Below are 25708 nucleotides of genomic sequence, written 5' to 3' on the forward strand. Positions count from 1 at the left end.
TGAGTTCTAATTTGGTAAGATTGAACCATCATCACAATAAACTTTGACAGGTCCAATTGTTATAGAGAATGAGCCTGACTGGTGTTTCAAACCATCACTACATTGGAAGCCTTATAGAAGTAAGTGTTATGAAATCATAGGTAGAGTAGGACTCTGAAGGCCCACAACTTGGATTCCATTTGTAGGGATTCTCTACCTAGCTGTCCTAAGCTAAAGAACTGGGCTTTGGATTCCTTGTGTGTAAAATGAGAATAACAAGAAAGACAGTGATGAGGAAGATGACATGATGATAGATGATATGTAGATAAATGATAGGTGATTGGTGATTGGTAGATGATAGAAAGAGAGAGAACATAGATCATATATATCAGATGATTACTGCATGTGACACTGTTCTGTTTTGGACATATTGGACCTAAAGATCTCTAGTTACTCAGTTCTCTGTGTTAGTTGCTATTTATAAGCTTATAGACAGTTAAAGTTTTAAAATACATTATACTCATAAATTGGCTTGTTGAATTAAAATCCCTTTATATGGCTAAATATAATAGTAAAATAAACATGAAATAGTGTTATTGAATTCAAAGTGATTCCCAATAGCAATCACTGGGCATCTAACCCATGTTTGTATTTATATACAGGGACAAGGGTGTGGTATGTGGGTACCACATGTATAAAGAACAGAAAAGCAGGGACCCCAGAAATCTACTGAATTAAGTGATTCCAACTACTATCCTCCAGCTATTCACCTGCCATGCAGAAATCTCCCCAGTGCCACACATTGGCTAGAAGACAATGCCAGCCCTGTCTACTCATCTTTTATTACCAGGAAGGCTCTGTTCCTCAGTGAATTTCCTTCCCATTCATTTTCAAATGACTTTTCTGATATGAGAATTGTTGAATATGCAGGAGAAAGAGCAAAGATAGAGGAGGAGGTATGTGTATGGATAGATTTGCATAAGTATAAATACAGTATATATACCCATATTTAAATGATACGGTGATAACATTGTGTTGCCATCTCAGAGAGAAAGCTAATTAATTCACCTATTCAAATGATAATGATTTCTTTCTCAGCGAATATCAGAGTTAAAAAATAATCTCTGAATTGTTCTATGAACCCTCCCTTTGACTCATCCTAGAACAAGGTATTTCCTCTGGCAACTATTGAGCTGTCTCTTCAGATCTGTGACAGTCTTAAGGGATCTTTCTCAGGAAGAGCTGCAACTAGCAGAAAGACTGAGTCATGTAGGTCTTCATTGAGCTCATGGTTTGACGCTAGGGAAAACAAGTTATTTTATGCCATTTAGTCTCTTGTAAATTGAATGCCTTAGTATTTGCATTCTGAAGATGAATGGTGATCTTTTTAAAAAGTTGATGATTTCATGTGGTTTGATTTGACATTTGGGGAAACATTAAGATTTTTTTCTATTGAAATTTATGCCAGGCAAATCACCTGACTATTCCTTCAGCTTCTGTTTCCATATTTTGTTAGTTCCCAAAGTCCAGGATGTTCTCTTGGTTTCTTCATTGTTATTGTTGCTCCTTGTGGAATAGGGACAGGGAGTTGGAACTCAGACTTGTGATTACTTGGCAGATGGTAACCACTTGAGCCACACCTCCTGCCTCACCTCACCTTGTTTCACCTCACTCCTCCCCTCGCCTCACCCCTCCACTCCCCTCTCCTTTCCTCTCCTCCCTTTTTAAAAAATTTCCTTTTCTCTTTATCATTTTATTTCTTTTCTCTCCTCATCTAGTTCAAACATCCATAACCTCCCACTTGTATTATGCCAGTCTCCAGTCTCATCTGTGCCAATGTCCCATTTTTCATCTTGCTCTGAGGATTCTTCTCCATCTTCAGATTGGGTCATACTTCCTCCATCCTCAGACTCTTGATTAAGTTTCTTTCTTTGTGACATAATGAAGAAACTATCTTGTTTAACTTTCTTTTCTGACCATACTCTCTTTCCCATTTTTCTTAGTTCTCCTATACTCTATGCTTCTGTCAAGATAGATTATCTACCTGTTCTTGAGGCTTCTGTAACATTCTACCTTTTACTCCTTTCCTGGAATATCTTTCCTCCTTCAAGATGAAAATCCTAGGGCCGGGAGTTTGGTCTAGTGGTAGAGTGCTTGCCTAGTATGCACAAAGACCCGGGTTTGATTTCTTGGTACCACATACATAGAAAAAAAAAAGCCAGAAGTGGTGCTGAGGCTCAAGTGGTAGAACTCTAGCCATGAGAAATTCCAAGGATAGGGCTCGGGCCCTGAGCTCAAGCCCAGGACTGGCAAAAAAAAAAAAGATGAAAATCCTAGTTCCTCTCTATGTCTTCACTGAAATTCCTCCACAGAGCTTTCTCTGATTCTTCTTATACAAAATTAGCAGTTACTCCTAGCCCACAAAACACAATTTCCTTAACACATTCAACTTACAAGTGTTTGAAAAATCACCCATTATATTTACTTTATTGGAATCATTTTTTGCCTGCTCTTGGGAATTTTCACAATAAATGTGCTAATTTCCATATCTGAAATGTCATTACAACCCCTTCTTGAATACAGCTTAACTTTCACAGCATATGGTATAGATCATATTGTGCTTCTATATTCCAATCACTATTGCATCAGTAGTTTTCTGTCTTGTAATATGCTGTGTATTTTTTTCATATTTTCCCCTAAGTTGGAAGACAAGAATGTCTTATCCCTCTTCTTATCTCCCAGGTCAGAGCACAGGATTCAAGAATAGATGTTTATATTGTATATTTGTTTATCTGAAATAGGAAAGGAAAGGAGGGAAAACAAGAAATAGGGAGGAGTTAAGGGGAGGTAATTGGGACAAAAGCATGAGAAGGGGTATCAAAGTGTGAGAAGTAATACACCTACTATATGGTGCATGAATATAACTGTAATCCCGCTGTACATTACAGAAAAGAATAGATGTTTAATGTGAAGTTATTTTACCCTCTTGTGATACCAAGGAGACAATTATAGCAGATTAGTTAGGGATCTGAGCTTTAATGTATGACTTCCTTATTTTCTAGCCCTTCTAGTCTGCATATGGTCATGTCCAAGTGACTTAGCCTTTCTGTACCTTTTAGGCTTTCTCTATAATATGGGGAGATACAATCTTATCTTTATCATAAAATTGATCTGAGAGTTAAACCACTAAATCAGGATAAAGTGGTTAGAGCCATAAATATTAAATCTTTAGAAAATATTTGATATTACTCCAAGGGTCTAGGGTAATAAAAAGGACTGGAAAGTAAGAAGGACTCCTATCTTAGACCAGAAAGAGCCGATATAAGGTTATAAATATTATTAGCATCACTAGAGAGATGGAATAGAGGATGGAGAGAGCTGCCTAATTCCTATCTGCTGAAGAAAGAGGTATAAGTTGTGATCTAAATATGTTAGTAATACCTTGGGGTGTTAGGGTGTCACATAGGGATAAGGACACCAACTCTGGTGGCAAGGCAAAGCTTACTTTTACAGAAGGAACCCCCCAGCCCTGCCCCATCAGCCAAAAACTGGCAAACAGGCACACAAAGGCTGTTCCCTTTTATGTTCTAACCTAGCAGGCTCTACCCCCCTGATCCCACTGGCTGAGCTGAGGTTCACAATCTGCAAAATGGATTGTGGCTTAATTACAGTATGTTTTAAACCCAGGAAGCATTTAACAGGACAATTTAATTAAAGTTCAGCAGAAAAAGGATGTTTGTAACTAAAATGTAATTAACAAGGATCAAGCCACCTACCTGGCCAAAGCAGGAATTTTGCAGAAAAACAATTCTTTCAAGATTAATAGAAATAGGAACTGGCTTACCATGGTAGAGCACTAGCCTTTAGCCCTATTACCAACCGAAAAGAAAGAAAGAGAGAAAGAAAGAGAGAAAGAAAGAAGGAAGGAAGGAAGGAAAGAAGGAAGGAAAGAAAGAAAAAGAAAGAAAGAGGAAAGCAAGGGAAGGAAAGGAAGGAAGGAAGGAAGATGATAGAAAGAAAGAAAGAAAGAAAGAAAGAAAGAAAGAAAGAAAGAAAGAAAGAAAGAGAAAGAAGGAAGGAAAGAAAGAAAGAAAGAAAGAGGAAAGGAAGGGAAGGAAAGGAAGGAAGGAAGGAAGATAGGAAGGAAGGAAGATGATAGAAAGGAAGGAAGATAGAAGGAAGAAAGAGAGAGAGAGAAAGAGAGGAAGAAAGTAAAAATTACTAGAAAGGAAGCCCAACTACTTTAAGAGAAAAGAAGCTTTTTCTCCTAAATATAAGTATATTTGCTCTCACCAAGAGAACGCGGGTGATAACACACCAGTGATGGAAAGGACTTTCTTAGAGCCTAACACAGGAGTAATCTTTGAAAACTTGCTAAGCACACCTTGTTGTAACAATAGAATAGCTTCCCCACAGCTTATCCACAGACTATGTTCCAGGACTGCTAGTGGATACTTGAAAGTGGATACTACCAAATTCTACATACACTATGAACAGTGCCTATGATAAAGCTTAATTTATTTTTTAATTAATTTATTTTTGCCAGTCCTGGGGCTTGAACTGAAGGCCTGGACACTGTCCTTAGACACTTTTTGCTCAAGGCTAGTGCTCAGCCACTTGAGCCACAGTGCCACACTCGGCTTTTTCTGTGTATGTGGTACCAAAGAATTGAACTCAGGACTTTGTGCAAGATAGGCAAGCACTCTACCACTACGCCAAGCTCCCAGTCCTGATAAAGCTTAATTTATGATTTAGGGACATCAGTATAGTAAGCGAATATCAACACTAATGAATTGTGAGATAGAATAATTATAACCACACAGTGGAATGAAGTTGTGTGTATTTAATCTCTTACATTCCATGGGGTGAGCAGAGTATACAGCAAGGATATGATTCATATCCTGGGCAAGAAAGAGCAAAATTATGCAAAGTTTCATTACCCCCACTCACAACTGGAAACTTATGAATGTTTTACTGTAATTTTCCATTAATATTTTAATTAAATGTATTTATTTATCTTGTTAGTTTTGAATAGCTATCCAAAAGGGTTCAATCCAATGTGTCTGTTTATGACTCTACTGTACCTTGCTCAGTATCAGTCCTCCCACCATTTTCCTCCCTATCTATCACAACTCCACCCATTCCTTCAGGTTTCACATTGAGTATTACAACCATCTTCACTCACTAGTCCTCTTTACATTTAGCCACTCTCCTCTCCTTGAACCCCATTTTTCCCTCAGACAAAACAAGTCTCAGTTTCCTGATATGTCTGTTAAACTGTTAGTTCATAATTGCAAGGAATTATATCATGAGAATCTATCTGCCTCCACTAAGGGTGACCACAAGTACCTGAATGCTCAGAAACGGAAATTGTCAGTACAGTGTGTGTCGGGGTGGGAGGTGGACTCTGTATAAGGCAGGGAAGCACTGTCCTTTACTTCTTCCCCGACCCCAATCCTCTCTCTATCACCACCCCTTAACAATGGAAGTATCAAAATCTGTAGTAAACCAGTTGGAGAAGAATGTGTGGAAGTGGGACATGAAAGAAAAAAGAAGCACAAATAAAGCCAGTCCTATCCTATCCTAGGCTCTGAACACCCTCGCTGTTACTAGCTGTACCTGTTTGAGGGAGATGTTAGCTTTTAAATCAAGGTTGACATTTTTATTACTGTGCCAGGCCAGCTTATTAAGTACTGAATTGGAAACCTGAGTGCAACGCCTTCCCAGAATACATGGTAACCAGCAATATACTTTCCAACTCTTAGCTAATTGCTCACTTCCTGTCTTTATCATTCTGTGTCTTGTGTTCCTAGCAAATCCTCCTATCAGAACCCAGGAAACCCTCACTTTCTCTTGCTTAATTATTTGCATGCCTTTGCCTTCCAGCAACCTTTAAACTCCAGAAGGGCAGGGAAAAATGATTCCTGTTTATAGCGTTACTGCCTTGTGCTCTCTGACTCATAATTGTCCCTCTATAAAGATAGATTAAAATAATTTCTTTTAAAAAAACGACTAATTTCCCACTACAATTCAAATTTGTATTTCTTTTGGAGACATTAAGAACAATGTTCTTCTCAACAACACAGTGCAATTGTAGATGCCGTTTGTGACACATATTAAAGGATGGTTCCTAGCTACACAGGAGGCTGAGATCTGAGGATCTTGATTCAAAGCCCGCCCAAGAAGGAAAAATCTATGAGACTTTTATCTCCAGTTAACTACTAAAAAGCTGGAAGTGGAGCTGTGGCTCAAGTGATTGCGAATCAGCCTTGAGCACAAAAGCCTAAGGCCATGGCCAAGCTCTGAGTTCAAACTCCTTGGCAACTCTCTGGAAGTTTATGGACAAACATTGAGGCATTTCTGATTTTCTCCAAAGGTTGAGAAGTTGTCAGGGATATTTTTTCTTTTCTTTTTATCTGTTGTGGGGCTTGAACTCTGGGCCAGATTTCCTGAGCCTTCAGCTCAAGGCTACTGCCCTACCCTTTGAGCCGCAGTGCCACTTCTGGTTTTCTAGTGGTTAATAAGAGTCTCATGGAGTTTGGATTTTAGTGCCCAAGCTGGCTATGAACTGTGATCCTCAGATCTCAGCCTCCTGAGTAGCTAGGATTACAGGCGTGAACCACTGCACCTGGCAGGGATTTTTTTTAAAAAATATACTTGATTGTGCCCTCTCATAGGTTTCTTCAGGAGAAGCATCACAAAGAACGCTGTGTACAAGTGTAAAAACGGGGGCAATTGTGTGATGGACATGTACATGCGACGAAAATGCCAAGAGTGTCGGCTAAGGAAGTGCAAAGAGATGGGGATGTTGGCTGAATGTATGTATACAGGTATTCACTTCAAGCAACTCAATTCCACTAAAAATCTCTTAAGGAGGCAGATGGCAGGTAACCCCTATTGAGAAAGTGTTTCTTCATACACTAAAGAAAGTATCTACTGAGCCATCCAGGTTCTTGAATCACTGAAATCAACCAAACTGTCAACTAAAGAGCACCTCTTTCTCATGGAAAAAAAAAAGAAAGAAAAAGACTTCTAATTTTTTTTTTGGATTTTTGTTGTAAGCGATTGTACATAAATGAAAAATGGCATTAACATATAGTTCAAATAAGGTGCATTAATGAACCACAGAGAATGTCAGTCTGAATGTTTTCCTCCAAAGTTGATTTTAATATACTTCTTATTTATTGCTTAAATAAGTCAAAAATTCACCGTGGGGGGAGAATGCTTCATAAAGTGTAACTGCCTCTGAATTGTCTAAATAGACTTTAAACAAGTTATTTTATTAAGACTCTATCTTTGCTTGGTATAGCTTTGAATCGACTTGTATAGGTTTACACAGGAAATTAACTACTCTGAGTTTTAATATAATGTTATCCTATCATCTGATAAAGAGACAGTTTATTAACTGCATGGTTTATGAGGAACCAAAATCTTCATCAAAAATTGGCATGCATATTAGTATATTACATAATTAATTTCTCATTCTGCAAGTTCTACGGGGCACTCAGATTCTGAGATATGGCCTGTTCTTCCTCAAACACAAATAGACAAACAAATGTCACCAAGGGAATGATCACATTCAGGAAAGGAATGTCACATGAAATAAAAGCCTGTGGAAGATGAGTCTGGTTCTATTGTGCCTAATACAGGCAACTGGGAAATAATGTGTGCAGGAGTGGGGAAAATAGGTCTGTGTAAATAATCCAGCTCTGGTGGATGAAAGTTTTATGGTGGCCGATCACAATCTCATTTTAGCATACATGAAACAAGAGCCTGAATAAGGGATGTTGCTGGAATCCAATCTCACAATGGAAATACATTGACACTGGGTGGTTCATGTTGCTCATCACTTAAATATGAACTTGTTCCATTTGAGCTCTGAGGGCACTCGCTCTGCATGCATCTCTCCAGAAAAATCTGTAGCATTAGTATTTATGAACACAAAGTTTTCCAGTATCAGGTGTAGACCTTTCATGAGTCTGTCAGCTGTAGCTCCTGTACCAAGTGCTTCCTGGAACTTTGTTTCCTTGAGGGGAGAATAAAGAAGTTCAATGATAGTATAGAAAGTTATTCTATACTATTTTTATGGCTCTGTTTAACTATAAACCAAACATGACATTATCTGATCATTTAAAAAAAGTGTGGTCACTTTGGGTTAGTCATCTGCCTGTCACTTAAAAAGATTTGGTATAATTATAACAAGAAAATGTTCGTTTAGGTTCATAACTGGGGAGTTGTTATTCCTTAACAGTTGAACTCATTGCATTTAGACCTCTGGTAGGCGTGTTGAATGGGAGCGCCGGGGAGCTCAGAGCACAGCCAAACTGCCAGGAAGCAAACATTGTAAGAAAGCAAAGAGAAAGCGGAAGTGAGCTAAGAACCTCTCCCCAGCCCCCTCCTCTGAGCACACTACACTAATGGCCAAACCTTTAACACATAAGCCTTTTGGCAGGGGTGGAGGATGAGGGCATTCAAGATCCAAATTATGGTACTTAAATATTTTAACTGGAGCTGGGCACTGGTGGCTCACATCTGTAACCTTAGCTACTCAGGGGCTGAGATCTGAGGATGGAGGTTCAAAGTCAGCATGGGCAGGAAAGTTCATGAGGCTCTTTATCATCAATTAACTACCAAAAAGCTAGAAGTAGAACTGTGGCTCAAATGGTAAAGCACTAGCCTTAAGCACAACCAGCTCAAGGACAGCACCCAGGCCCTGAGGTTCAAGCACCAGGATCAACACACACACACACACACACACACACACACACACACACACACACACACACACACCTACAAACGCACGCACACATACACCTACAACTTAACTTTTATGATTTTCAATACTTCGTATAGTTGTGAAAATAAAGAGGATTTAAAATGTTTCCTTAAAGTGTTAACATTTTCAAATTTAAAAATGTAATGCATGTGTTTAATGCAAAACTGAATATATTTCATATGATATAGCATGTACAACTGCTAATGTTAATTTTAAAGCATGGCATGTTTTGAGACAGGTTTTATAGTAGAGAGAAGGCAAATCATTGTTTTATTGACTGAATACATCTCATTTTATATAATGTTTTAATATCACAAAATTATTCATATAATGTGCCCTTAAAAAAAGATCTGATCATCCAGGTCTTGGTAGTTCATGCCTATAATCCTAACTACTTAGAAGGCTGACTTTTGAGGATTGTGGTTGGAAACCAGATGGAGCAGAAAAGCCCATGAGACTCTTAATTCCAATTAACAATTAAAAAAAAAGTGGAGCTATAGCTCAAGAGGTAAAGCACCAGCCTTGAGCAAAAGAGCTCAGTTAGAGAGTACAGCCTGGCTTTAAGCCTCAGTTTGGGCATACACAAATGAAAACACATCTGATTATATTCATTCTAAAAAAAAAACCCTTAGAAAAATACTATTTTCACTTTGCAAATTAAGAAACTGAGACTGGCAGAAGTTAAACTTCTTGGTCAAGATCAATTCTTTTTTTTTTTTTTTTGGCTAGTCCTGGGCTTCAACTCAGAGCCTGGGCACTGTCCATGAACACTTTTTGCTCAAGGCTAGCACTCTGCCACTTGAGCCACAGCACCTCTGGCTTTTTCTGTGTATGTACTAACGAGGAATTGAACCCAGGGCTTCATGCAAGAGAGGTGAGCATTCCACTACTAGCCCCCTTGCTCCTGGCCCCAAAATCAATTCTTAAACCTGCACCTTCTTCTTTAAGCTAGAAGGAGTTGTACATAGATATTATAAGCCACCATCCATCAGCTCCTTCATGATCACATCTAATGATACTTTTTTTTTTTTTTTTGTCGTTTGAGGGACTAGAACTCTGAGCCTGGGCGTTGTTCCTGAGCTCTTCAGCTCAAGGCTACCACCCTACCCTTTAAAGCCAGAGTGCCACTTCTGGTTTTCTGGTGGTTAATTGGAGATAAGTATCTTATAGACTTTAGAGCCCAGGCTGGCTTTGAACCAGAGTCCTCAGATCTCAGCCTCCTGAGTAGCTAGGATTACAGGTGTGAGCCACCATGCCTGGCCCTAATGATTCTTTTTTGTGATGATGTCTCTTACGCTTGTATTTTCAGGCTTGTTAACTGAAATCCAATGTAAATCTAAACGACTGAGAAAAAATGTGAAGCAACCTGCCGATCAGACCATTCATGAGGACGGGGAAGGACGTGACTCACGACAAGTGACCTCCACGACCAAGTCATTTAGGGTAATTACATGCCATGGCACCCGCCAAAGCCAGCTGGAACCCAGGGCTATGGTTGACAGGCAGCAGCATTCCCCTTTCACTGCATTACAATGGCTTCCTTCTTTTCTGTGTAACCAAGATAGAAATGCAAAATTAAATAATGACTGCATACGGTTCAAAAAGTAGAGATTCTCCCTGCTTCCTTCCATTCTACGCCTTCTATGAGGTAAATGATTCATTGCACAAGTAGATATGGATACCCATTTCTTCTCTGTCACTGAAAACCCCTTCCACTCAACCAACCAAAGGCTGTGAATTTGTCGCCGCCTATGAAGAAAACAGAGATGGATACTTATTAGTGAACCAGCATGAAAAGCGACTTCCACCAAGTTGTGAATTTCTCAAGAAATGCTTTCAGTAACATAGGAGAAAACAAGGGAACAGAATCCTAGGTGATTAGACACGGGCCTATCTTGTGATAATGTAGAGAATATTTGGAAGAATTATTTATTTATTTATTTATTTATTTGCCAGTCCTGGGCTTGAGCTCAGGGCCTGAGCACTGTCCTTGGGCTTTCCTCAAGGCTAGAGCTCTACCCTGAGCCACAGCACCACTTACAGTTTTTTTTTTGGTATGTATGTGGCACTGAGGAATCGAACCCGAGTCTTTGTGCATGCTAGGCAAGCACTCTACCACTAGGCCCCTATTTGGAAGAATTTAAATTACTTGAAAAAAAAACCAATAAACTCTGTGATCTGGTCATCTGGCTAGATAACTCATTACTGATCACCAATATTTATTTTAGTTTTGACAATTTCATCTAGTTCATTTTTCAAATGTATTGCTTTTGTAGTTTCAAAAACAAATGATCTTATATAAAAGTTTTACTGTAACTTAGTGCTTTACAAATGCAATTTTGGTACAAGAAAACAAAATGTTGCCACTCCTTGAAAGACTCCTTTAGGAGGAGAGCTATTTGGGAATCTGAATGGTGACAATTGAGGATTTGATTTGCAGGGTCAGGGCTCACAATCTTTTATTGTATCCAACCAGATACTTTAGACTTTGGCCACAAGATCTTCTTTTTTTCTTTTTTGGCCAGTCCTGGGGCTTGAACTCAGAGCCTGGGCACTATCCTTGGGGTTCTTACGGCTAACACTCTATCACTGGAGCCACGGCACCACTTCTGGCTATTTTTGTTTATGTGGTACTGGGGAATTGAACCCAGGGCTTCATGCATGCTAGGTTACCACTTAGCCATACCTTCATCTCCACATGATCTTTTTTGCAACTAGTTAACTGCCATTTCAGCAGCATAGAAAATATACACACATAGGATTGTGGCTATATTACAATAAAACTTTATTTTTGAAACTAGGTAGGCTTGGCCCATGGACCACCATTTGTCAGCCTCTAAATATAGAATAGAATAGACATGCGTAGGTAGAGTTCTCTTTTTTGTTGTTGTTGTTGGTTGTGGGGCTTGAACTCTTGGCCTAGGTCCTGTTCCTGAGCTTTTCAGCTCCAGGCTAGCACCCTACTCCTTGAGCCACAGCACCACTTCTTGTTTTCTGGTGCTTAATTAGAGATAAGTATCCATTCATTGTATCTTAAAGTAGACTTGATCCATTTTTTAAATAAATCAAATAAAGCTCTTTGCTTAAAATTGACCTGTTGCTTGATGGTTTTGTTCCCTACTTGAATTTAAACCCCAGGAAATCATGTATCTTCTAGTAATGTCAACAAAATGAGTCAACAGGTAATAGACTTTTATAGGTTTTTATAAATCAAGTATGATTTTAGAATCACCAAGTTTCAGCTTTCTAACTTTATTAGCAAGAATTCCGAATTTTAAAAAGTTACTTTGTAAAATCGAATCTCATATCTCTGTAATCAAACGTTTCTGTCTTGATAAATGTAATTATAGTAAGCCCCAGTAAGCCAGACCCCCCAAAAAACAGGATGCATTGCTTCCTTCATTGTAATAACTAGAATATGTCTATAAACATGTAAGTTAATCCAATGGATAGTAAAAGACAAATAATTCACACTGTGAGGACTAAGGAGGATATTCTTAGGAGGGGGTCACAATGGCACAATAGGTATATACATATGACCATAGATGCATATGACCATATGAAATGATGCTTATGGAAATGAACTCCAAGAAATGGAAACAGAGGGGTTTTTTGGGTAGTGTTTTCAGTTGTTGTTTTTTTTTCTTCCTTTTGCTTTATTCCCTGTTGTCATGATTTTTTATTTCTGTACCCTTTTTCTTATATATAAATGTATTAGATTTTTCATTTTGCATGCTGGAACTTTTCCTGTGTTATGATTAAACCTTGCACATTGATGGACCTTCAACATGAACGGGTTCAATAGGCTTCATAGTCACATTCTAATTTATTCCCAAGAAATATGTGAAGGGAATATTCTGTCATTCTTTCTAGATAAGCAACTTAAAATAATCATGTACAACAAGTTTAGTGAAATAATGGTATTACTTTTGCCAGGACTCAGAGCACGCAATTCTGTAATAGGTTATCACCTCCAATTGCTATATTTAGGACTTTTCAAAATACTTTGCTATTAGTCTGTGCTAGATGAATGCACATATAGGAAGAAAACTGTATTACCAACCTCCCTAACACCTTTTATTTTCTTGCCAGTGTAGGAGAAAACTGAGCTCAGCCCAGATCAACAGAATCTTCTTCATTACATCATGGACTCATATAGAAAACAGAGGATGCCTCAGGAAATAACAAATAAAATTGTATGTACCCTACTTGAAAATACATTTGCTTAAAGTTAGCTCTTACTAGAATCTTTACAATTTATATATGAATATGTTACTTGAAATGATTTGAGCTGAGAACTTAAGCTCCTGATTTAAACTTTTAGCAGCATTAAATAATAACAGAGTAAGTCTTGCATCTATCTTGCTAATAGAATTGCTCTTCCAAAGATCTGAGAAATAAGAACTGACTCTTTAAAATCTACTATCTAATATGAAAAAATAAAATAAATTTATTACCTAAGTCTGTTTTGCTTTCTTTTTATTATCGGATATAATTGATCCTTTTCTAGCCACTTAATAATCATTTGTTTTTTTCTTAAAATTTAGTTAAAAGAAGAATTCAGTGCAGAAGAGAATTTTCTCATTTTAACAGAAATGGCTACCACTCATGTGCAGATTCTTGTAGAATTCACAAAAAAGCTGCCAGGTATTTTTTCCTTAATGATCAAAATATTTGTAGAGTGTTTAAAATATGCCATAATCAGCCATTTTACATACAGTGTTTTATTCAATTCCTGTAACCATCCTGTATGCTCAGATCTACCATTCCTATTGTCAAGTGTTTCTTTTTTACATGTAGTTATTACCTTGCTCTATTTCTCATCACTCTGTGACATGAAAATATGTACTTAGGTGTGTCTAGTTATATACACATTAAAATTGAGAGCCAGAAAGGATATTTCACTTATAGTAACTCTTCTTAATCAATAAGTAAAAATAGGGTCTTTGCAGATTTGTTATTTGTACTCTTACTCATTCAATAATGGTTGTTGATCATCATCCTATACTAAATGCTTAGCTATTCTCCAGGAGAATATAATATGCTCTTATATATATTTATGCTTTTAAATATTTTCCATAGAATGCTTAGTTAAAAGGCTGTTGATATTTAATGCTACATAAACACACACAAAGAACTGCTTGAATATAGAACAATTAGCTGACAATGGTATCTGAGAGAGAAAAGGAACCTTTGAAGATGATATTTGAATTAAGTCTTTAAAAAAGGAATGTGTCATTTGACACAGAGGAGGGACATTCCAAGTTAAGAGATCTTCTGTGAAAAGGTAATGAGGTGTGAACAAGACTACTTGTGTTCATAATAATCAGAAATGGAAGAAAACTTCAATGTGTCTGTATCATAATGACTTTGATGGGCTTCTTGGTTAGCCAAAAAATCTTAAGGTTTTGTCAGACAATAAAGGCCTAACAAGGAATTTAATTCTTTTCTGCTGGGTGATAAAGAGGTTTTGGTGGCTTTTACTTTTTCAGAGAAGGAAATGTTAAAAAAAAAACTAAAAGGTACAAGAAGTTGAGTTGAATTTATAAAATTTGTATTCAGTGGCTTTAAATGAAAAGAAATGGGAGGCAGAGACTGTCAGTGTACTACTGTACAAGTCCAGGCAGAGAGTTAGAAACCAAGCAATAGCAATGAGGGATAAAAAAAGGAACAAAAATAAAAACAAATAAAAAATTGGGTAGGAATTAATGAACAATAATTTGTGTGAAAGGAAAGAGAAGGATTTAGCCACAGTCATTCTGCTGATAAAAACCTGGGAAACAGGAGTTTCATCTTTGGCCAAGTCTTTCTGTAACATTGTTGATGCTATCTAAGCTGACAGGCTTAAATTATCTATATTTTAAAAGGTATTAATACATTTTAATCCCACAGTCTAGAGAGTATACTTACATATTTCCCAGCGCTCTATCTATCTACAATAGATACTTTGCACTACAGCCTAACACTGTAATTTCAAATTGTGGGTAACTCCTGACATAGGATTTTAATTAGCCATGCTAATCTGCTTTTCTCTTGCCAGCATTATGCTATGATTTTATTAAATGTGTCATAGATAACCTAAGTCTACATAAAACTCATAAAATGGTGGGAGAAAGTTCTCACTATCGTTGAAACATTAATATTCTCTCATTGCTTTATTAACAATGAAAGAAGCTTAATTTGATATATGCTAATTAGCTGAAGGCAAGCTTGATCAAAAAAACAAGATTATACAAAAGTAAAAACTGTGGAGGGAAATGGAGCTGTGGCTTGAAGTGGTCGAGTACTAGCCTGAGCAAAATGCTCAGAGACAGCACACAGGCTCCCAGCTCAAGCCCCCAGAAAGAAATTCAAGCCCAACAAAAAAGAAAGGACAAAGGAAAACCTTGGGTGAGGAAGAAATGTAGAAAGGTAGAGAAATAAGATATATTTTTCAGTTCAAATGGTCATTTGTTCTTGAACAGAGACATAATGGAAGACAAAAAAATCTGGAGAAATAGCTTATCTGAAAGCAATGGCAGTATCTTAACATCTTATTATTCCCAATATCTTGCTAGTTTCTGAGAGAGAATGCCCAAAGAATGAAGCAGAAGGAAAAATGTGTGTGTGTGTGTAAACAAAAGGCAAAGCACTTGAGAAGAAAATTTTTACTTAGCAATAATTAAATAACTATAAATACTTTGCAGATGATAATCATAAGAATAGAATACCAGTAGGGAAAAGTATTTCATGAAAAATTGAATTGAGATTTTTCCATTTCATTTATGGTGCATACGCTGGGTCAGGTACTGTCCAGGGTGCTGGAGGCCAGACATGGTTCCAATTCTTAACCCTTAATTAACATTGCTCTGTTCTCTAAATTCTCGTGGCTAGTTATTCATTTCCTAAGCTATTGAGACCCTGATGACATTATTTAGCTCTGTTATTCTCTGTGTACCAGCATAAATTTGTGTTTGTCTCCTGTTCATTCATTCATTCATTCCATTTGTTTATCATTTGGTTATCTAACCAAGTATTCTTGAGATAAAAGGGCTACAAAGCTAAGCAATACAGACAGCCTCTGCCCCAGAAACAGGGACATCAGACAATGAACAAATAGACAAATAAATCCATATGATCATGTCATCATGTCATGCCTGTTCTCTGAACAGAAGTAAAGTGGGTAGGGACCAATGAGGACTGGGAATGTTATTTTAGGTGGGTTAGCCTTGGAGTAGAGATCTTATGGCATGTCCTCCTGACATCATGATAGAAGCACCAAGAGTAAAGAGAAACAGGAGCAGGGAATGAGGTCAGAGGGCTGCAGGGACTGGGCCATAGAAGACTAGATAAGGTCTTCATATTTTCCAGGAGGTGTTATATTCCTTCAGGTTGGCAATTCTTTCCTATACTTGTCTGTTTTCGGTATAATGCAACTCTAAGGTCAGAAAAGACAGCTCACCACGATCCTGATGGGTTTTGGGGGGTAGGGAGGGTGGGGTGCTATTCAGCCTCCAAATTTTGACTAAACAGTCATGATTCAGCTAAATATTCTGGATACACATGGATATTTTCTTCCAAACTATAAAGGCTTTCATTCTTCAGAACTGACCTTGTACAACAAGTATGATTGAAATAATGATTCAAACAAAATCTGCCAGCCCCTTGCTTCTGAGGGGTGCTTCCTCTGACTCAGTATGTCTCTGTTGTAATGCATGTTAATACATGCCTTTGGTATGAACTTGGCATCTTTTATCTAATTTGCTTGGTAAATCCTACTCAGTGAAGGTAAAAGTCAGCTACTATTGGAGAGGTTACAATTGAGACTCTAGTGACTCAACTTGAACATCCAATCGTAAAACAATAACAAAATCATGTCATGGAGGTATTTTACCAATAATGATGATGAAATCTTGTCCTATCTATGCAGTGTTCTACATATGCAATGTGAAATACAGTGTTGTGCCAAGACATCGTCTTGATATTTGATGATCATCTTCACTCAGGTTTTCAGACATTGGATCATGAGGATCAGATTGCTTTGCTGAAGGGATCTGCAGTTGAAGCCATGTTCCTCCGCTCCGCTGAGATTTTCAATAAGAAACTTCCAATAGGACATGCTGACCTACTGGAAGAAAGAATTCGAAACAGTGGTAAGTGATTCGGTTAGTGGTAAGTAATTGGTGTACCTCATGAAGCCAGGCTTTACACCTAGATGTTGTCTAGGGTGTGTGTGTGTGTGTGTGTGTGTGTGTGTGTGTGTGTGTGTGTGTGTGTGTGATGTACCTTGCTTCAAATATTCCTTTTTATGGCAGAAAAATACCACAAAACCAGAAGTGGGGAACCACAAATGTTGAGCTAAATATTTTATTTCCTTATATAATGGGCTGGAGACTGAAGATTTCTGAGTAGAGGAAGGTAACATCAAGACCAAGCTTTACTAGTCTTCTTGGGATAAGTCAGGATAAGAGACACCTGTAAGGACACAGCAGGTCTCAAGGATGTGACCTCTGACTCTGGGAGAAAGGATAGAAGGGATCCAAAGGCCTCATTTCTCACTCTTTGAAAGACACTGTGTGTTCAATGAATGTTCATTAATAAGGATTCATATTTGTTAATAAGTATGAAAGAACAAGTAGGAGGTATAATTTATAGGATAAATACTAGTCTCTGTCCCTTCTCTCCCACTCCGTGGTATGTGCTTGTGTGTGTGTGTGTGTGTGTGTGTGTGTGTGTGTGTGTGTGTGTGCACATAATCAGTAGAAACCTTGGGCTCTACTAGCAGAGATTTATAATAGAATAAAACCTAGATACATAAGGCCATATTGTATGACACTAAATGAAAGGACCTCTAGGATATAGAAGCAAAAGCCATATAATGAGTGATTGTTGATTGTTGTCCTTAATATACTGTTACCTCTCATCTTTTTTGCGGTCCCTTGGTTATCTCATATTGTTACAGTATTTCACCTTGTTATCTGACATATTGAATATATGTGTATTTGGTTATTTTTGTATATTTTTATTGTAATTAATAGAAGGGTTACATTATATTCACCAGATAGAAGGTGCATTACTTCACATACATTGATGGTATTTGGTTATTTGAAATTGTATAGGGAAGAGGGGAAAGCAAGATGAGGGGTAGAGGTGGGGGGAGGGAAATGGGGACCAAGACATGAGAAAGAGTATCAATGTGTGTGAAGTAATGCACCCTCTATCTAGTGAATATAATGTAACCCTTCTATTAATTACAATAAAAATATATGGAAAAAAAGAGTAGTGAGGGAAGATGCCTCTGAAAAATAAGAGGAAGAAGCAGGTGTAGATGAGGAAAGCCCCCTTTATATCACTATGCTGACCTGACACTTATGAAAGGAGAAAGGAAGGAGTGAGTAACGGCAAGACTCAAGGGTAGCCAAGTTCTAAGGAAGTTCAAGAGAGGTAATGGAGAGAGGCAGAAAGAGGCACACTACACCAGCCTCCAACTGTTCACAGACATGGCTTAGGAGACCAGCGTCAGTGTGTTCCAGTCACGGGGGCAGCAGCTGGCGGCAATCAGGTTACCTGCTCCTACCTGAGCTCTATTACAAAAAAAGAGAGAGATGAAGGAAGGATCTTTCCCAGCTAAAATCATGATTCACAAAATTATCTGATTTACTCTTCATTGCACTTAGAGACTATGATTCTTATACCAGACCATAACTTCTGCCCTCCCAAAGCCTCAGTCCCAAACATCCCTTCTCTGACATTACCCTCTAATGACCCGTCTTCTAGCATTCTCTGGTTCCAGTAATTCTTTGCTAAAAAACAACTTCCATTCATGAACCTGACATTCACTAACCCTCCATCCTTGACTTCCTTTTGCCTGACCTGGCTTAGAGTTCATTGTCTATTATATATGATCATCTCCTCAGGGCCATTCATTGGATAGCTTCAGTTCCTTGCTTTTTAAAATTCTCTAATAAAGCCCTTTCTCTGACTGAATGCAACATCCCACCTACTCTTCTTGAACTGGAAAACTGAAGCAGCCTCTTTAGTTTACTTATCTACTGATCATACATTTCAAATAGAGCTCAAGACTGTCACGCCATTTCCATCCTCTAGTCCACTCAGTCATAGTCTTAGGGGAAAACATTATCTCTATATGATCTTGGATTACATGCCCAACGTCCACCTCCTTTCCTCTCAGCTGACAACCTTGTTGGGAAGCATAGCATTTATGAATATGCTGTAAGAGTTAGAGCTCAAAGAAATGTAGTGAAGCTCATAGGACAAAGGACTTCTGAATATATCACTTAGTCACTATGTCAAATATACGTCATTAGTCGATGTGTCAAAATGAGAATCAACACCAAAGACTAGGCTGGAGTAGGGCACGGTGGCTCACACCTGTAATCCTACCTACTCAGGAGGCCGAGATCTTAGGATCACAGTTCAAAGCCAGCCCAGACACTAAAGTCTGTGAGACTCTTATCTCCAGTTAACCACTAGAAAATGGGAAGTGGCACTGTTGTTCAAGGGGTAGGGCAATAGTGCTGAGCTGAAGAACTCAGAGATAACACCCAGGCCCAAGGGTCGGGCAGTGAGCTGAAGAGCTCAGGGGCAGTGCCCAGACCCAGAGTTCAAGCCCTACAACCAAAAAAAAAAAAAAAAAAGACTAGGCTGGCATCTACTTCCTAGAATTAAATGTAATACAAGCGTCTTCCCAGAGCTTCCTGAATGTAGGAAAAAGCCTGTTGGGGTAAATGGAGTGCTCATAGCATGAAGACATAAACTCCTTAAAAACAAAAGTCAGGGCCAGGAGTTTGGCCTAGTGGTTAAAGTGCTTGCTTAGCATGCATGAAGACCCGGGTTCGATTCCTTGGTACCACATACATAGAAAAAAGCCAGAAGTGGTGCTGAGGCTCAAGTGGTAGAGCTCTAGCCTTGAGAAAGTCCAAGGACAGTGCTCAGGCCCTGAGCTCAAGCCCAGGATTGGCAAAAAAAAAAACAAAAAAAACACAAAAGTCAGGCATGTGATTATATCTAGCTCTTTTGAATTTTGACTGTCCCATATTCCTTTGCAATTTATTAGCTACCTATAGCAAGGAAAAACAGCCATTCTGTTCCTCCATTTCCAAATTAATACTCATTTTTGTTTGCCTAAGTACAATCTCTGGTAATTAGTTGTATTGTAAATGTGACTGACATCTCCCAAGCCTTAACAATAAATAGTCAAGCTTCTCTCTCCTCTCAGAATACAGCCTGATATTCCTGAGAATGAGAACACGTCAGTGCTCTTCTTTTTCTTGATAAGCCCCACGTCAGTGTAGACTCCTACTGTTTCTATTTGACTTTTCCAGTATGACAACTGTCCAGAAACAATGAAAGATAGGTTTTAGTAAGAACTATATTCACGTTGCTTTTTATTTGCCTTTTTTCCCAAGAAGCTTTTGTTTATACTGAGGATACAAAGATGAATGAGTCATAATTCTCAAGGACTTCATCTTCTTGAAGAATTAAATATGAAAAGAAATCAAACACAATAGTGTCATGTATAATTGAAGTTAGAGGTTTGCTGTTATAACAGACAAAAAAATAAATAGATCATTTTTAATTAATTTTTTATTGTAATATATAGAGGGGTTACAGTTACATTTGCCAGGTAGTAGGTGTATTACTTGTCACACATTGATACCCCTTCTCATGTTTTTGTCCCCATTTCCCCTCCACCCTCTCCCAATCATCTTGTTTTCCTCCTTCTTAAACAAGATAGAAGTTTGTTTTAATAGTTGGAGCGTAGTGCCAGTGGTTCATGCCTACAATCCTAGCTACACAGCAGACTAAGATCTGAGGATTATTGTTGGAACCCAGCCTTGGCAGGAAGTCTATGAGACTCTTAAATCCGATGAATCACTAAAAAGCTGAAGTGGAGCTGTGGTGATACAGTTCGAGTGGTAGAGCACTAGCCTTGCTTAAAAGCTCAGGGGCAGCATGCAGGCCCCATGACTGGTATGAAAAACAACCACCAGAAGAATACCAAAAGTACAAAGATACGGTGAAATAAAAGATCTGTCATATACAGCACTCACCAGTACCTTCATGTTTTGAAGATAGTATTTTGGAGGTGAAAAATGTATCAATACTAGATTATTAAGGATATGCCACAAAAAAGGTTTATCTGGGTTCTTATATATTGGAGAACCTTTATAGTATTGTGACTGGCATGGCTTGACCATCAAAAGCTCTTCCTAACAGTAATGTGAATGAAGATTTGCAGGGATACAGAAGGAAGGAGACTCCAAAAGACTAATGAGCCATCTAAGAGAGAAATAATGAGGCTTTTGCAGGTCAAAAACATCAAATAGTACATAAATAATAAATAAACAAAAGCCCTTTGCTTATAATGTCAGAAGTGTCAGAACTTGTGACTCTTCTAGTTTGAGAAAAGTTCAAGAATAAGTTTTCTAGAATATAATTTGTGAAAATAAGTAGGCAGGTCTCTGGCTCATAATAAGATACATTTTCCAAATATCAACCACATATTGTGACAATAAAAACAATTGGAAGTCACATGCTACTTCGTATTTTATTATCTATAATGATGTTTCTTCCATTTATTAATATTTATGAATTTCCTTCTCCCCAGTGGATATTGAGAACATTGCCTCTTCCACACAACATAAAAACTTGTTCTTGCAAGATGACCTTTCAGAATAACTTCTAATTCTTATGCTAATGTAACACATTCTTCTTTCTATTGTACATTTACTTCTAGAATAACATAACCTCTCAAAGTTACCTTGTCTATGCCTTCCAAATTCTTTATAGAAGAAAATGTGAAATTTCTTTTCTTATTCTTCAAACTCATAGTCTTTTGTTTTCTATGATTAAATCTCAATTATATACACAAAGATCCTATCTCCTGAGATGCTTTTACTTACTGGGAGCTGCTGTGTTTATTTATGTTAATGGAGCCTTTGGGATATGTATTTAACACCATTTGTGGTTCAATCAAAGGCATTAATAATTTTATTTTTAATAATATTATTATAATGCAAACTAGGCTTCTAAGCTGCAAGTTTTAATAAAAATAGGAGTCATCATAAAACACAATAGGATACCATAAAACACAATAGGATTGAAACTGACTTGTAAACATCAACACATTTACATTTTAGCAGTAAGGAAATTAGCAATAATCTCTCACTAACTAAGCAACTTGTTCTATTCACTTCAAATACGAATAGTCCCTAAATTTTATAGGTTCTTTTTTCTCTTAGCTTTTTTTCCCCTACAATAGACATAAATAGGTAAGTATTTATTAGGATGACAAACTATCTCAAGATTTTGGGATGTTCCATCTACATGCAGATTGTCCTTACTCTTAAGATAGCACCTATAGGTGAGTGTTATGTTCCTGTTTTGTACATTATGTTATAGGCTCACAGAGGCTAGACAACCTACCCCAGGCTGTAGAGCTATTAACAAAGGGCTGGAAAAGAAAATGCAACTTCTTTTGTATAAATTGCTATGCATAAGTTGCTTATGTCACTCAACATCCCTAACATGTGCCCATCTTTGTGTGTGTGTGTGTGTGTGTGTGTGTGTGTGTGTGTGCTGGCCCATCCTAGGGCTTGAACTCAGGGCCCGGATATTATCCTTGAGCTTTTTAGCTCTAGTGCTCTACCACTTGAATCATAGCTCCACTTCTGGCTTCTTTTTTGGTAGTTAATTAGAGATAAGAGCCTTTTCAAAGTGTTCATACAGTTCTTTGGGCCTGGACCATTTGATGCTTAGTGATAAGACAGAATCTCCAAATGAGGAGACACATTAGAGAAATATGGAAGACCATATTTCCATTGTCTTTAAACAGAGACTTTTTTCCCCTCAGCTATATTTTCCAGGTCCTTAGTATTTGCTCAGTTTGGGACATTATGTATTTATTTATGTAGCTGCCTCTGCCATGAATCTGTTAAGTGCTTAAGGATTTTGCATGCCCAGCACCAGCACAGCAGCCAGGACCTGCAAGTTTACAAATATTGATGACATTCACTGACTGTCCAAAACATTGCTTACTCCCAAACCTGCTTAAATGTCCAGATGATATTTATCCACTAAGACTAATGCCAACGTCTACTTCATAGAGTTAATACTGAATGTTTTTTGATTATTTAAAAGTTGATAGGAACTTTTAAAAATTACAAAGAGTAAAGCACAAATGACTTACATTTCGGTAGTTGAAACATTTCTTAGCACCCCAAGAATGTTTCCATTGTCTTAATGGGATCTTTTACCTCACTTTTACAACTTGGTCATTTTCATCTCAAGGAACTAGCAAAATATAAGATTACCTAAGTAACAAACATTGGGTTTTTTTGGTTTTGGTTGTTGTTGGTTTGGTGGGTGATGGGGCTTGAACTCGGCCTGGGCGCTATCCCTGAGGTCTTCAGCTCAAGGCTACCACTCTACCCTTGAGCCAAGCCCCACTTCCCATTTCTAGAGGTTAATTGGAGATGAGTCTCAGGTCCTTTTGTGCCCCAGCTGGCTTTGAACCTTGATCCTCAGATCTTAACCTCCTGAGTAGCTAGGATTACAGGCATGAGCCATAGTACTCAGCTAACAAACATTGTTATTTATGATTATGAGTTTACTAACCACAGACTTCTCTGTGTGAGAGTGTTCTCAGAGGTTCAGATCCTTTTGGAATCCATTTTGGTTACTCAGTTTTTCCCACTAAATTATCTATTCAACTCTAAATGCAAAAAGGAAACCAGAACATACTTTTCATTTAAATTTCATATAGTTTTATTGTAATTAATAGAGGTGTTACAGTTATATTCGCCAGATAGAAGGTGCATTACTACACACACATTGATACTCCTTCTCATGTTTTTGTCTCCATCTCCCTCCTCACCCTCTCCCCTCAACTTGTTTTCCCTCTTCCCTTTCCTATTTCAAATAAACAAATAAACATATGTATAATATGCATACTGTATATAATATGTAATAATACGTAACACTGTAATAATATGAGGATACTGTAATAATATGAGGATAACCAAGGGACAACAAAAGAGATGAGAAATAACATAGTATATTAAGAATAACAATCACACATTATATAACTCTTGTTTCCATATCCTGGAGGGCCTTTCATTTTTCATTTAATTTTTAAAAGCTCTAAACTTTTTTTTTCATAGCAAAGTCTTATAGTTGACTGAGCAAACAGCTCCCTCTTGTGATTAAAAAATCAAGCTAATTGCTCACAAGAGCAAACTTGAAGCAAATTTTGAACAAGAATTCAGGAAGGAGGAAGCAGGAAAATAGGCAAAGGGTGCCCCCTTCAGGACAATGATGTGGTTACACCTTGGTTCATTAACTATGCTGGCATGGATATTGACAATTGACAAATGACCAGAAATGTTGCTATTTGGTCTATCTTATGGGGATATCATTTTTTAACTCACCTTTATTCATTTTCTACATTTTCTCCATATTTGTCCTTTGAATTTTTCAGCATACAGAAGATGAAATAAAAACATTTAAGTAACATTTAATTTCCCCCCAATATTACCAACTATATTTAGATAGTTAAGGTAAGTACATCTTTGGTAGGTGAATGGGAATTTAGAAGGATACATGAGGTCAAAAATTAAATAGTCAAAAATTATTTCTAAACTCTGAATATTTCTAAGTCACATGTAATATTATCTGCAGTCCTTATCTACTATATGAGTTTATAATGTTACCATAAAATCAGCTAAACTGATGGGTGTAGTCCATCAGAGCTATAAGAAATGTAAAGACTCATTTCTGAAAATTAACTTGGCAAAATAAGACAGATCTTAAAGCTGGGAGCTGGTGGCTCACACCTATAATCCTAGCTACTCAGGAGGCTGAGCTCTGAGGATCACGGTTCAAAGCCAGCCTAGACACTAAAGTCAATGTGACTCTTTTTTTTTTTTTTGCAAGTCCTGGGCTTGATCTCAAGGCCTGAGCACTGCCCTTACCACTTGAGTCACAGCACCACTTCCAGCTTTTCTATGTATGTGGTACAGAGGAATGGAACCCAGGTCTTCGTGTATGCTAGGCAAGTGCTCTACCACTAGGCCAAACTCCCAGCCCCTCCATGTGACTCTTATTAAGTCATATAACACTACCATTCTGTAAGTCACATTTCATGGCTGACAAATGAAAGCTTAAAAAGTTGAAGCCACATGCAGAAGCCAAGATAAGGAGTCAGATTTCAAACTCAGAGCTGGCTTTCTCACCACTGGAATCCAAGATGGACATTTCAGACTGACAGACATCAATCCTTCTCAGTTGTGTGGAATGTGGCTGTGGGTATTCAGCTGAATAAAGACTGTTCTTCCACCGAATATAATTGCCAAATTTTCACAACAAAGACTGTGTTGTGAATATATCCCAAGGAGAGAGGGGGTCGATTACTGACTAGAGAGGGAAGGGTCAAGAAGTCAGTTAAGGATTCTTTAGATCCTTCCAAAATTGAGAATTGTAAAATCCTTTCTGATAAGCTTACTTTGTGTAAAGAGTACCCTTAGAGCTCATAGTACCCTTTAGAATACAGAATCAATTTTTATTCTGCTTTGGTTCACCTAAAGCTCTCACTGTAGAACTAGTTTGGGAAGGAATAGTGAATGACCTATTATCATCGGAGCCAATCCTGGGAAATGCATAAGACAAAAAGTATATATATTCATATTTACACACAAATATGAAGATGAACATACCAGGCATCAAACTAATATATGTTGATTGAGAAGAGGAAGTTACACAAAGAGAAGTCTTGCTTTATACAGAGAAGTAGGTAAATGAGAACGAGGATAATCCAAGCAGATGGAACAACATATATACATGTGATAAACAGAATTGTTTCTTATTTTGTGCCAATGCTGGAGTTTGACCTTAGGGCCTTGTCTCTTGCTTGGCTTTTTTACCGAAAGCTAGCATCTCACCACCTGAGTTACA

General features: G+C 37.7%; 1 protein-coding gene across 4 annotated transcripts in view; it reads left to right on the top strand.

Moving 5' to 3' along the window:
* Window positions 1-25708, top strand: part of Nr1h4 (nuclear receptor subfamily 1 group H member 4) — a 61272-nt gene that overhangs the window by 31357 nt on the left and 4207 nt on the right. For 2 of the 4 annotated variants that reach the window (XM_090328486.1, XM_090328484.1), the window contains 5 exons: window positions 6657-6809; window positions 10065-10198; window positions 12853-12951; window positions 13303-13402; window positions 16741-16887. In XM_090328486.1, the coding sequence (XP_090184612.1) occupies window positions 6657-6809; window positions 10065-10198; window positions 12853-12951; window positions 13303-13402; window positions 16741-16887 (633 nt within the window). The remainder of the gene's footprint in view (window positions 1-6656; window positions 6810-10064; window positions 10199-12852; window positions 12952-13302; window positions 13403-16740; window positions 16888-25708) is intronic. The other 2 variants (XM_090328488.1, XM_090328485.1) reach the window with 1 other exon arrangement.

Source organism: Megascapheus bottae, chromosome 2 (assembly GCF_031878675.1).
Source record: "Megascapheus bottae isolate mThoBot1 chromosome 2, mThoBot2.hap1, whole genome shotgun sequence".
Classification (NCBI taxonomy): domain Eukaryota; kingdom Metazoa; phylum Chordata; class Mammalia; order Rodentia; family Geomyidae; genus Megascapheus; species Megascapheus bottae.